The sequence below is a fragment of the Colobus angolensis genome, unplaced genomic scaffold (assembly GCF_000951035.1).
Source record: "Colobus angolensis palliatus isolate OR3802 unplaced genomic scaffold, Cang.pa_1.0 Scaffold86, whole genome shotgun sequence".
In the NCBI taxonomy this organism is placed as follows: Eukaryota; Metazoa; Chordata; class Mammalia; order Primates; family Cercopithecidae; genus Colobus; species Colobus angolensis.
The window spans coordinates 10,315,051-10,329,193 of record NW_012122487.1 but is presented as its reverse complement, the minus strand read 5'-3'; the positions used below and the strand labels follow the sequence as shown (position 1 = coordinate 10,329,193).

The window sequence follows — 14,143 nt, the reverse complement described above, 5'->3', positions numbered from 1 at the left end:
TTTTTAAATGAAAATGCTATTACTTAAGTGGTACCAGTTAATCAGCTGCCTTTCCTAAAACAAATGTGCTTATTAAAGATTATTTTTAAATATGAAAAAAAAAATTTTCAAAATTGAAATGTGTTATCAGAGATAAAGAATATGGATTACTTGAGAAAAAAAGTTTAATTTCTAGAAATACTTTAAAATTATAAATTTATTTGTAAATAATAAAATAATTTTTCAATGTAAAAAGTAATAACTAATACAATTAAAGACAGAATAAATAAAATTTTCAAAATTATGAGAGATTTAACATCTACTTCTCAACCATTGATAGGACATGCAGATGAAAATTAGTAAAAGTTTAACTCCCACTCATGAGTGAGAACATGCAGTGTTTGGTTTTCTGTTACTGTGTTAGTTTGCTGAGGATAATGGCTTCCAGCTTCATCCATGTCCCTGCAAAGGACATGAACTCATTCCTTTTTATGGCTGCACAGAATTCCATGGTGTATATGTACCACATTTTCTTTATCCAGTCTGTAGCTGACAGGTTAATAGGTGCAGCAAACCACCATGGCACACGTATACCTATGTTACAAACCTGCCCGTTCTGCACACATGTATCCTGGAACTGAAAAATAAAAATTAAAAATTAGTAAAAGTTTAGAATATTTTAGATACACATTTAAAAAACTTAATTATCCTTGAAAATGGCAAAAAAATAAATAAATGCACGTTCAATTCCACAATTAGAAAATATAAATTTTCTGTAGCATACAAGCATAATTTTTAAAATTATCTCTGTCATGTACTAAGCCATGAGAAAGATGCAAAAAATTTTAATGAATCAGTATTTTTAAGATTCGATTTAATTAAATACATGCACTTTTCAAAGTATAAATAAAGTATGAAGCTATACATTTTAAAACTTGTGAGATCAATGAAATGAAAATAAAACCAATAAGGAAATAGGTAGCTGTATTACTAAGGGTTCTTCAGAGCAACAGAATCAATAGGGGGTGTGTGTGTGTGTGTGTGTGTGTGTGTGTGTGTGTGTGTGTGTGTGTGTGTGTGTGTGTGTGTGTGTATGTTGTGTAAAGAGACAGAAAGAGACAGAAAGAGAAATGGAAGAACAGAGAAAGGGAGAAAAGAAGATTTATTATAAGGAATCCCTAAATCTTGCAAGTCCAAAGTCTACAGTGTAGCCCAGTAGGCTAGAGAGCCAGGAGAGCTGATGGTATGATGAGGTCTGAAAGCAGACTTCTGGAGAATTCCCTCTTACTCAGGGATGGCAGCTGGCTGCTTTGTTCTGTTCAACCTTTCAACTGTCTGAATGAGGCCCACACACATTACAGAAAGCAATCAGTTTATTCATTGTTCACTAATTTAAATGATAATCTCATCCCCAAATACCCTTAATGTTAATACATAAAATTTACCCATTACAATAGCCTAAAATATTTAGCTATTCTAAAGGCTAATTAACTAAGTATCCAACTTCAGTTAGAAGAACAGAATGAAAACAAAGTAAAGGAAGATGATATAAGCACAAAAATTAATAAAATATATAAAATATATATTTGAAGTCAACAGAACCTGAAGTTGCTTATGTGAAAAAAAATTAAGAGTGAAACCTCTGGCTGAACTCATAAAAAAAGGGCAAAGTTACAAATAAACACTGTTAGGAATAAAGAAAAAGGCATAACTACAAACCCACAAAGATTAGAAATTGAATAACAAATACTATATCAAGTTTATGTAAACAAAATTGAAAAATTCAAAGGAATATAAAAACTCCTTGGAAAAATACATCAAACATGGTTCAAGAAAAAGTAGAAAATAGGAATAATTTACATGGACATTGAAGATATTCAATGAATAATTTAAAATCTTTCCAGAAAGAGACCAACAGTTCCAGATACATTTATAAGAAATAAATTAATCCAAAATCACGTAAACATATTCATCAATTAGAAAAAGTAGAAACACTTCACAATTACTCCATGAATTCAGAATAACTTTGATGCCAAATGCCGACAAAAATAGCGCTAGAAGAGAACTTAAGATCTTATGAACATAGCTGCAAAAAATTCTAAACAAAATGTTAGTCAACCTAAAATCAGAAAACAGTTTGGAAGAAGAACAATTTGAGAAGTGTTTCTCTACCACAGTAAGATCTATTATAAAGTATAAAATAGTAATAATAATCAAAATATATACTATTGAAACAGAGATAGTCATGTTCACCAACAATTAAATTGCAATGGCAGAAATAAATCCTTTTATACATGAAAACTTGAAAGCATAATATTGTAGATAATTGAGGAAATGATGTATTATTCCGTAAACGATGCTCTGACCATTGATTTTGATATGGAATAAAAAATTTAATTATGATTCTGATGCAGGATTTCTCTCAGCCCCTCCACTGAACTCACAACAGGGATGGTCCTTCTACTCTTGCAGGAGGGATCATGTGAGCGAGCAACTGCGGGACCCATTTGGCCCCTCTGGACCCCAACATAGTAACTACCTCCGTGTGGGGACTGTGGCCAGACCAGGTGTAAGTGTTATGCCCAGACCGTTTATTCCCCTGAGAAGACCACCAGAGTCCGGAGTCAAAGCCAAACAGCGAGGATCTTTATTACAGGTTTGAACCTGGAACTCTCACACACCCGTGAAACGAGCCGAGCGGGAGAGCTCCCTAACTGGGCTCAAGACAGTGTTATATAGTCTAGGGTACACAGTCACAGAGTTATTATACAAATCCGATATATGATTGGCTGACATTTGAACAAGGCGATTAGGCGGATTATGGTTGGTTCCCGCCATTTCTGGTATTTCAGTTAGCTTTTAAAATCCTGATGACGTTTATCAGGGGCTTGCAGGGCAAGGGCAGGGCTTGTTTTCACAACCCTCAAGGCGGGAAAGCAGTCTTACAGAAGCAGAACAAAGGCAGTTAATCATATTGCGACAGGTTTCACAACAGGCTTTGCAACATGAGTGTACCTTACCTAAACGCGTCTTGTGACTCCTGTCATGCCTCAGGAAGAAAAACAGGAACCTGCACAATCTCTAGATCATGCAGCATGATTGTGAGAGTAGAGCAAAGGATTAGCAATGGGGCACTTTTTACAAAAAGGCTTGGGTGCTTGGATGTGAAATATTTTAATGTCCTTTCATAAGCAAGTGAGTGGCGCTCTGGTGCCCACACAGGAGCAAGCTGCATCCAAGTCCTGTGGCCAGACCAGGCGCGAGGGTGCCTGCGACCCTGGAGCCGCAGAGAAAGTGTTACGGTGTTCCTTTAGTTCCACCATCCACAGTCCGACAGACAGTGGCATGTTAGCAGCTCAGCTGGCCCCTTGCCTTAACACATGGGGCAGCTACTCACCCCTGGAATGGTTGAAAGATGGTGAAGATAGAGAATTTTACTGAGCGATGAAAATGGCTCTCAGTGGAGAGGAAAGCTGGAGAGGGGACAGGAAGGTCAGGTTGTCTTTTCCCTAAAGTCAGGTTGTTTCTCCCTTTACCTACTGAGTCTGGGGTCTTTAAAGGCTCAGGATGGGGAGTGCATGTTGACTGGTTTGTGAGTGTGCAAAAAAGTTTAAAGCAAAGGCACCACTCCAAGGTGGGCATGACAGTGTAGAAAACCAACTAGGAATGTAAAATAGGTGAAGGGTGGGGACGAATCAGAAGAAAGCATGCCAAACAGGAAGGTAAGTTCTCAATCTAGTCCAAGGATTTAATTTGTAACTTAGCTTTCCGGCTTTAAGCTGTCTTCAGATTGGAGGTGGGGTTTCACCTGGTACCCATTCCTATCTGCCTAGGCATTTGGCTGCCTCCTGTCACTATCATGTACCCCTCTGAAGAGGTAAATTTTTTTTTTTTTTTTTTGAGACGGAGTCTCACTCTGTCACCCATGCTGGAGTGCAGTGGTGTGATCTCAGCTCACTGCAAAATCCACCTCCTGGGTTCACGCCATTCTCCTGCCTCAGCCTCCCAAGTAGCTGGGACTACAGGCACCTGCCACCACTCCTGGCTAATTTTTTTGTATTTTTAGTAGAGATGGGGTTTCACCACATTAGCCAGGATGGTCTCGATCTCCTGACCTCATGATCCTCCCACCTCAGCCTCCCAAAGTTCTGGGATTACAGGCGTGAGCCACCGCGCTCGGCCCTGAAGAGGTACATTTAACTGCCAGTAAAATAGGGGTGAAGACCAACTTTAACTACTTCCTGCTAACAGAGGGCACTATTTTGGGAAAACAATGGTCAGATTTCCCTCAGAGGACTATCTAAGGGGCCCCACTAAGAGGGATACATCCTTTGAGGCTCTGGTTACATGATCATTTGGGTTATTAGAAGACATATATCAAAATGAAACAAGGTGTTATGGAAAGCTCAAAAATCCCAAAGCAGCTGATACCCCCAAATGACTGGTGGCTATAGTTATGCTTGCTAAGATTTGGGTGCATGGGGCTTGGTTTGGTTACCTCCCTTGGTCTTATTTTCACAAAGAATGAAACCTCCAGGTTATAGGCACCCTATTTGCTCCTGGCAGCATTTGCAGGATAATTGCCCAGAACTAGAAGATTGATCCAGATTTTTTACATTGCCCATTCCTTCTGTTTCTTCTGACTGGCATCCAGAGATCACTAGTTGGTTCATAGGAATAATGAGGGTTAGTCTTAAATGTAGGTGAATGCTTACAAACAACTAATGAGACTAGAATTTAATGATAAGACTATAAGTTTTGAAACATATTTTTTCTCTCTCCAGTCCTCATTTTTGTTAAAAACAAATCATGATAGGACTGAGTCATTTGCAAAATAAACTTTACTCTTATACGTGGCCTGATTATTTGCATAAAGTGCAGCAAGAATAATTGTTTTTCACATAGGCCTTTTAAATTGGCTTTGATGGAACTCTGTTCCACCATGAAGATCAGATAAGACTTTTTTTTTTTTTTTTGAGACGGAGTCTCCCTCTGTCATCCAGGCTGGAGTGCAATGGTGCAATCTCGGCTCACTGCAAGCTCCGCCTTCCGGGTTTACGCCATTCTCCTGCCTCAGCCTCCCGAATAGCTGGGACTACAGGTGCCTGCCACCACACCCGACTAATTTTTTGTATTTTTGGTAGAGACAGGGTTTCACTATGCTGGCCAGGATGATCTCGATCTCCTGGCCTCATGAACTGCCCGCCTCGGCCTCCCAAAGTGCTGGGATTACAGGCGTGAGGCACGGCGCCCGGCCCAAATAAGACTTTTTAAAGTCAAGACCGGCCTTGGGTCTGTACCCTCAAATATCTATGAGTTGGGTAAATTCCTATATTCTTGAGGTCTCAAGAACATGGGGCTCCCGGGCCTTTTAGAAAGTGACATTCTTTACTCACCACAGATTAGAAACCCTGTACAGGGACTGTGTAGAGAAGGTATGAGGCATTTTTCCAAGGTGTTTTTACTGGCTCTTCAAGTTAAGCTTGATTCCTTAAAGGGAAACACACCCTTCCAGTCAAAGCCTTGGTAAAACAGTTTCTCCAGTTGCGTCCTGTTGCAAAACAAAATGGTTTCTTATTGCACTCATGCAAATAACTGTATTGCCATAGGTTGAGAATATTCACAGTCTCCAAATTCTAGAGAAGCCAGGCAGAGAGAAACAAATATGCTCCAAATATTGTTCACAGGAATACACCTTACTCAATTATTAAAGGTTGTAAATGGCTCAAAATAAAAGTGGTCCTTGGCTCTGAAAAGTAAAACAAGGATCAGCAACGTTTTTTTTTTTTGAGACGGAGTCTCGCTCTGTCGCCCAGGCTGGAGTGCAGTGGCCCGATCTCAGCTCACTGCCAGCTCCGCCTCCCAGGTTTAGGCCATTCTCCTGCCTCAGCCTCCCGAGTAGCTGGGACTACAGGCGCCTGCCACCTCGCCCGGCTAGTTTTTTGTAGTTTTTTAGTAGAGACGGGGTTTCACCATGTTAGCCAGGATGGTCTCGATCTCCTGACCTCGTGATCCGCCCGTCTCGGCCTCCCAAAGTGCTGGGATTACAGGCTTGAGCCACCACGCCCGGGCAGATCAGCAACGTTTTAAACAAAAAGTTAAAAATATTACTTTAGTTTTTTATTAGTTCAGTCAATTTTGTTAACTCTTGTTCAGCCTGATAGTAATAAACATTTCAGCTCTTCATGAGTTGTGTATGTTTTCTTCTATTCCAATGTCACAATCTCCAAAGTTATCAGAAAGTTGCCCCTGTCAAAGTCCTGTAGTTGATTATAAAACATCTTTTGGACAGGATCAAAGCAAGAGAACAATTGTCTATGAAAGACAAAATATCCAAGGTAGTTACAGTCAAAACCACAGTTGACAAAGAAACTTGCTTATTTCTGTAGTTTACAATAACTTAATATAATAACTGTAATTATGATTCATAGCATGTACTCAGATATTAGGATTTCAGAAATCCCATACAATTTTGGAACATATATTAATAATATTCACTAAAATATATCCTGAAGAAGACTACACCTTATTTTTATTTTGGCAATCCCATGTAACTAAGCTTGTCAAATAATACTGTTTACCTCTCTTTTGGATGCTCCAGGGGCCCTCTGTAGCATCCAAAAGTTAGGGATCAGAAAAGACAATTTGGGGGCTGGAATTTGATTTTCAGAAACCTACCAAATATGTTAAAGGTTTAAAACACTTGATATCATGGAATAGAATTCCAGATTACCGTGTCATTTATTTTAGCCAAAATGATGACTCAAAAATTTTTAAAGAAGGCAAAAACCTTTACTCATTAAGAGGGAAGATTGAGCTTTCCAAACAATCTGTCTTTAATATTACATAAAAGTCCTGTTCAAGAAAGAGAAAGCCAAATTTCACCCTTGCATTCGTCTACTATTAATGTCAACCTCAATTTTTAATGAAACCTGATAGATAATTCTACACAGTCTTAACCAGTCTGACCATGAGGTGAGATTCTTGTAAACCTTTCATAACCCTTCACAAATTGTTGTTAAAGAGCATACTGGTGCATTAAGAAAACTTTGTTGTGGTATTTCAATGCTCAATTTATGGCAAAACCATATACAATTTTGAATTTAGTTAATATGTTCACACATGTAACACATATATGACTACACAGACAGACAGAAGATCCAGTAGTTGTAAGATTTTTAATTTGCCAATCTCTGAATTGGATTATTGGCCTCAGTGTGGAGCCTTTCCAGAAGCAGGGCTAGGAAAGCCTGCAGTTTCTAGGGCCTAATAAACAGACATAGCTGGAAGACAAAAACAGATATTGAAAGGGATCTATCTGTTTTTTATTCTGGGAGATCCACAAAAAAACAGAGGTGTTTCCTCCCAAAAAACCCCCCAAAAAATGAGGTCCATGGTACCTTCTCTCTGTTTTTCCCCAGGAGTCTCATGCTCTCAGAAGTCATCCTAGGACCTCTTGTGTGTGCACTAACAGTGGCAAGACAAAATGGAGAAAAATAATTCAGTCAACTGAGAAAAAAATCATTTTCCAGAAAAACAAGACCCAAGAAGAGAAAAACTTAAAGGCCTTTCAAATATACCTATAGTTTGATATCCACTTTTAAATAAGCCTCTTTTTTTTTTTTTTTTTTTTTAGATAGTCACCCTGCAAGCTCAGGCTGGCATGCAATGGTGCAATCTCACTTCACTGGAACCTCCACCTCCTAGGTTCAAGCTATTCTCCTGCCTCAACCTCCCAAGTAGCTGGCATTATAGGCATGTGCCAACATGCCCAGCTAATTTTGTAATTTTAGTAGAGACCAAGTTTCACCACATTGGCCAGGCTGGTCTTGAACTCCTGACCTTAAGTGATTTGCCCACCTTGGCCTCCCAAATTGCTGAGATTAGAGGCATGAGCCACCATGCCAGACCAAGAGACTCGTTTTAAATCCGTTGTTACCTAACTTTAGCCATGCCAAGCGGCCAATATTTCTGGCTTTTTAACTTTACCAAAAGTAACCTCACAGGTGAAACCAGTAAGCCTTTACTAAGGTTATGACTTAACTGCAAATATACGAGGTATTTTCAAAGAGGTGGTAAGCAGTTTTTACAAAATCTAGAATCTTTAAAGATAGCTCAGAGAAAGGAATGTTTAAGAAAGAAGCTAGAAGTTGTTTAGGGAGGAGAAGAGAATCAGCAAATGGTGAAAGTCACACAGATATTAACCAGAAAGTAATCATTCTTTAAGTCAAGATTGAACCCAGGCCACCATTTAAAAATAGTAGAGACCAAAAGAAAGTATTGCCATGTGGTTACAAGGTCAAACTCCCAAGGATGTAAAAGAAGATGGAGATCTCATCCAGTTTTTTTCAAATCTTTACAGTGATCTTAACTATTCCTTTTGCCAGTTTGCCCAGGGAGAGAGAGGCCAGAAGTTCAACTGGAAAATAAAACAAAACAAAACAAATAAAACCTTTATTGCTGGCATGTCCAGCTTCTGGGTTCCCTTCCACCAGCTCAATTTTAAGCCAAGTTGTTCAAAATTTGGGGAAATTAACTTTCCTCAGTTTGAACAATGCATGTGAGGGAAGTGTCCTGTGGTATAGGGACACGATTATGCATCTGTGAAGAGAAGACAGAGGAGGAAAAAAGAAAAGAAAGTTTTTGTTTTTTTTTTTCAAAGGAGGCTCAGTGACTCAGGAGGAACTCAAGAGAGGTATAGACTGTGAAGATGATTGGTTACCTATCTGGAAAGAAGGGAAAAGAGGTGTCCCTCAATTCCTTTCTCTTCCCAGTGAATACTTAGGGAACATGAGGGAGCGAAAAGAAAAGGCATCCTCCATCTTCCTTCCTTCCTTATATCCCCGAGTCCCAGTGACCTCAGCAGGGTGCTTCTCATGGGTGTCAATGTAGCTTTGACCATGTTAACAGGGGGCCTAGATGGTGGGAATTATCCATACTCACCCATGTGCTGCCTTCCCCCTTGCTGTCATAGAAAAGCTCCCTGTATTTGCAGGACTATCTGAACTCCTGACATGGTAGAGAAAAACTAAAACAAAAACAGCTTAAGTGCAGGGCAGGGAGATGCCTGGGGAAAAAGCCTCTTGCTCTATGCAACTAGGTTCTTTCAACAGGGGAAAGACTTAATTGCCATATGCTCATTGCCCTAAGAACAGATGGAAATCACATTGTTTTGAATTGTGTAGCAGATGACTGGGTCAAATGCTCATTCTACCCGGTAATATTTTTGCAGTTTGCAGCAACACCCTTAACATTATAAAAGGAGAGATAAGAGACATTTCAAACTGTGAACGAAGAAAAGAAAACTACCATAGAAAGTCAGGGGCCTCTATTCAGCCTGCCACACTCAACCCCTCACAGGAGGGATCACATGAGTGAGTGAGTGCAGGATCCAGCCTGCTGCTCTTTGTGCCAACCCAGGAGCAAGCTCTATGCAAGGACTGTAGAGCCAGACCAGGTGTGGGGGTGCCTGTGGCTCCACAGTCCCAGAGGGGCTGTTACAGCGTTCCTATAGTTTTGCCCTTCACAGTCTGACAGATGGCAGTGTGTTAGCAGCTCAGTTGTTCCCTTGCCTTATCGCATGGGGCAGTCGCCCTCTGCTGGCAAAGGCGAGGACCAGTATGACAGCCTTTTCTGGGTACCTGCACCTGGTGGGTCCTGAGCTCTTGTCCAGTGTCCAAGAAGAATCAGGTCACAGGAGTGATTGAAGGGTGGTGAAGCTGGAGAATTTTACTGAGCAATGAAAACCGTTCTCGGTGAGAGGAGAGAGGGGAACTGGAGTGGGGACAGGAAGGGCAGGTCATCTTCCCTGAAGTCAGGTCATCTCTCCCTCCACTGACTGAGTCTGGGGTCTTTTTAGGCACAAGATGAGGAGTGCATGCTGATTGCTTTGTGAGTATGCAAAAGAGTTTAAAGCAAAGGCACCACTCAAAAGGCACAACAGTGTAGAAATTCAATTAGGAAAGAGTAGATATATGTAAAATGGGTGAAAGGTGGGGACCAACCAGTGGAAAGTATGCCAAACAGGAAGACAAGTTCTCAATCTGGTGTTAGGATTTAACTTGTAACTTGGCTTTCAGGCTTTAAACTGTCTCAGCTTAGAGGTGGGACTTCACCAGGTACCCACTCCTATCTGCCTAGGCATTGGGCTGCCTCCTATCACTATCAATTTCTAGCTTACATCAGGTGCAAGGTCCAATTGCATGTATGTTTAAAAGTTTAAAGGTACTAAATGTACAGGCAATATTTCAAGTACTTGAAGATAATATAAGAAAATACTTCATTTCCCTGGAATAGGAATTTTTTTGTTTATTTGTTTTTGAGACAGGGTCTGGCTGTGTCAACCAGGCAGTGGTACAATCTTGGCTCACCACAAACTCCAGCTCCTGGGTTCAAGCAATTCTCATGCCTCAGACTCCCAACTAGCTGGGATTACTGGCACACACCACCACGCCCAGCTAATTTTTGTATTTTTAGTAGAGACAGGCTGGGTCTTGAACTCCCGACTTGCCCAGGCTGGGTCTTGAACTCCCGACTTCAAATGATCCACCCACGGCAGCCTCCCAAAGTCCTGGGATTGCAGGCATGAGTCACTGTGCCTGGCAGAGGAAGGATTTCTTAAGCAAGATATGAAAACTAGTAACCATAAATTAAAAGTTTGGTACAATGACATGAAAATTAAGAACTGTTCATCAGAAGACTACATAAAGAATGTAAAAATGAAGCCACAAATTGAAATAAGATATTTTCAATATATTTATCTAATGGAAGACTAGAATTAAGAATATATAAGGTACTTCTACATACCAAGAAGACAAAAACACAATACAAAAATGGGTAATAGACATGAAAATACCATTTAACAGTAAGGAAAACAATAAGGATAAAAGCACAAGAATCGTATTAAATCACATTAGGTACTGAGATTAATGAAATACCATTTTACATACATATAATTGGCAATTAAATCTATTAACATGAAGTGTTAGCAAGCTTATGAATCAATAAGAAATCTTACACACTACTGGCAGGAATGTAAACTGATACAACTACTTTGGAAAACAATTTAGAATTCTTTTGTAAATATTCACAAACTCCATGACTAGCAATCCCCTTTCTAAATATCTACCATTAAGAAATTCTCATGTATGTTCACCAGAAAACATTTAAAGACTATAGATGCATTATTCATAACACACACAAAAAAAAATCCTGGAAAATAATCCAAATATCTCTGAAGAGAAGAATGGGTAAATATAATGTGGTATATTCTTATAATGATATTTCAAACTGCCATTGTTAAAAATCTGTAAAATACAGTATTTTATATGCAACAACTTGGATATATTTTGGATACATAGTACCAGTGGGAAAAAAATGTGGTCACTGAAGATTACTTCTACAGTAATGATACCATTTTTTGTTATTCTAGCCTAGAGATTCAAGAGGGAAAATAGTTGCCCCATATATGTGAGCTAAATTATCAACAGAATTTTTCTGTTTAATAAAGCATTTTAGTAAATATCCCAATGTGTATATATATTAGTAGATTGTCATATAAGTAACAGACAAACAAGAAGGAAAGAATAACATTTTAGATTCACAAATATCTTAATAACCATGGTTGGATGTAATTGTAATAAATCATATTGATGATATAGACAAGGGACAATGAACAGGAAATTCCTTTTATTCTTTCTTGCCTTAATTTATAGATATATCTTTAGCTGTCTTTTTTGTTTGTAACCATACACCAAATTATTTTATATAATTTTCTGGACAATTTGATGCCTTAGAGTCAAATAAGACAACTAACTCTGATCATGAATTATGATAACCTTTGTACAGTTATTATGTATTCCAAATAAAGATTAGATTTACAAATTGACTTTATATGCATGTCTTTTCAACTCCAGAAGAACATTCCTCTGGAAATATATGAATCTATTACCCCTAGTGCCATCGGTCTTTGTTGTTCTTTTTGTTTGTAACCATACATTCAATTATTTTAGATAGTTTTCTGGACAATTTTATGGCTGATGACAGCTAACCCTGATCCTGAATTCTGACAAACTTTGCACAGTAATTATGTATTCCAAACTAAAGCTTATAGTTGAAGATTGAATTCATATACATGAGTTTTCAACTTCAGGAGAACATTCCCCTTGAAATACATGAATCTATTACCCTTAGTGTCATTGGCTTAAGACTACTTGAAGAGAACGTAGGAAACTAGAAGACATTGAGTAGGCAACTTCTAAACAACAGAAGTAGCAGTGACCCTGTAATGTTTTGCCACAGAGATGGACACCAGCCCCAGTGAAGGTAAGGGAGTTGAAGTTCCCAACTCTGTCAAAACCCACAGGCACCATGAGGGCCAATGTCATGTGCTGTGGTGTAACTGTACCTGATGCCTTTTCCACTACAATTATTCTCTCTAGAAATTGTAAGAACAGCAGCATCTGTTTTCAAGACAGAAAACAACCAAAAGCTACTATCAGGTACAAACACTAGCCTGGCCTTTGTATCATTAGGAAAAGGTAATTAATCTTGTTTCAGCCTCTAAAGATACACTGTGAAAGGAAAAAACAAAATCTCTGCAATGCAAACAAATCTCACTAGTCTCTCTGACTTGTATTTCAAATTAGTTCTTCTGGCCTTTACTTAAAACTGTAAGCATCACAAGGAAATCAGTGAGAAGGGAATCATGTGCTGAACAAGTCCTTAAAGGGCAGAAACATTCACTGAAGTGAAAAGGATTAGTAAAGGGTGGAAAAAAAGATCAGCCCCTCCTAGTTTGGGTGAGCAGATTTGGGATTAATTATCAGGCAGCAATCCACATGCAATTAACAGTTCTGACGTGAGAGGACAAAAAACTCAAGCAGTTATAAAACATTCAATTCTAAGAGAAGTTCATCAGAGACATCCTTCAGGATTTTAAGGTACTGGAAAGAAGTCCTATGGGCAGTGGGTGGACTCCTGACAAAATTCCATTAGTATAAGGGACTTTAAATCACAGAAATTAACTTGCTGGAAATCTGTTCCCAATTATTCCTTCAGCTCCAAGGTTAAATTAAATGTAATTAATGATGGTGACCCGGTACTTCATGCTTTTGATAACCGATATCTAGTATATATATAAGAAAAGAAAACGACAAAGACAGGTAATTTAATTATGTGGGTATCACACATGTGGGTGTTATACATGTCAAATTTTAAAGGTAAATTACTATTTTTATTATTTGCGTGAAATGTCATTTTCCATATGGATTCCATTTTGAAGGTGGTTTGGGAAGGGTTCATACCATTTTAAGTACCAAGAAAAACTTGCATAATCTCATTTTACTTACTCTTTTTCAGCTGAATTTTCATCTACATGCTTCAGTCTTCTCTACACGAAGGGCTGCGAAACAGATCTTTGTTTTGCACTCTTACTTCAAACAGAATGAGTGCTCCTAAACTCCTCTCTCTGGGCTATATCTTCTTCCCCCTGCTGCTTTTTCAGCACGCTTGGGCTCAATTCCCAAGAGAGTGTGCCACTGTTGAGGCTTTGAGAAGTGGTATGTGTTGCCCAGACCTGTCCCCCATGTCTGGGCCTGGGACAGACCGCTGTGGTTCATCATCAGGGAGAGGCAGATGTGAGGCGGTGACTGCAGATTCCCGGCCCCACAGCCCTCAGTATCCCCATGATGGCAGAGATGATCGGGAGGTCTGGCCCTTACGTTTCTTCAATAGGACATGTCACTGCAATGGCAATTTCTCAGGACACAACTGTGGGACATGCCGTCCTGGCTGGAGAGGAGCTGCCTGTGACCAGAGGGTTCTCATAGGTAAGTGGAGATATGAATGAATTCACAAGTCCTGCATGAGACTCAAGGCTCTTAATAAAATCTTAAATCATTTGAGCTGGAGGAATACCTGGAAATCATATAGCTCAACCCTCTCTTTTCATAGTTGAGGAAACTGAGGCTTATAAGGGTTAAGAAACTCCTTTAATGTAAACGGTTGGAGTTGAAGCTCAGAACTTCTGACCAATATTGTCTCCTGAAACATTGTTGAGCGACCACCATATCCTAGGAACTGTGTTAGGTATTATGACTAGTCAATTCAGTAACTCCTTCAGGTAAACATGTTAATTGTCAGAGATGAGGTTCGGAAAGTTCAA

At 39.3% G+C, this 14,143-nt stretch overlaps 1 protein-coding gene across 2 annotated transcripts in view; it reads left to right on the top strand.

The window, feature by feature from the left end:
* Positions 1-14,143, top strand: part of TYRP1 (tyrosinase-related protein 1) — a 49,736-nt gene that overhangs the window by 18,996 nt on the left and 16,597 nt on the right. The window contains exons 1-2 of one of the 2 annotated variants that reach the window (XM_011930409.1): positions 12,817-12,920; positions 13,339-13,808. In XM_011930409.1, coding sequence (XP_011785799.1) covers positions 13,355-13,808 — 454 coding nt within the window. In that variant the 5' untranslated portion in view covers positions 12,817-12,920; positions 13,339-13,354. Of the gene's footprint in view, positions 1-12,816; positions 12,921-13,338; positions 13,809-14,143 lie in introns of those variants that run through there. The other variant, XM_011930410.1, reaches the window with a different exon arrangement.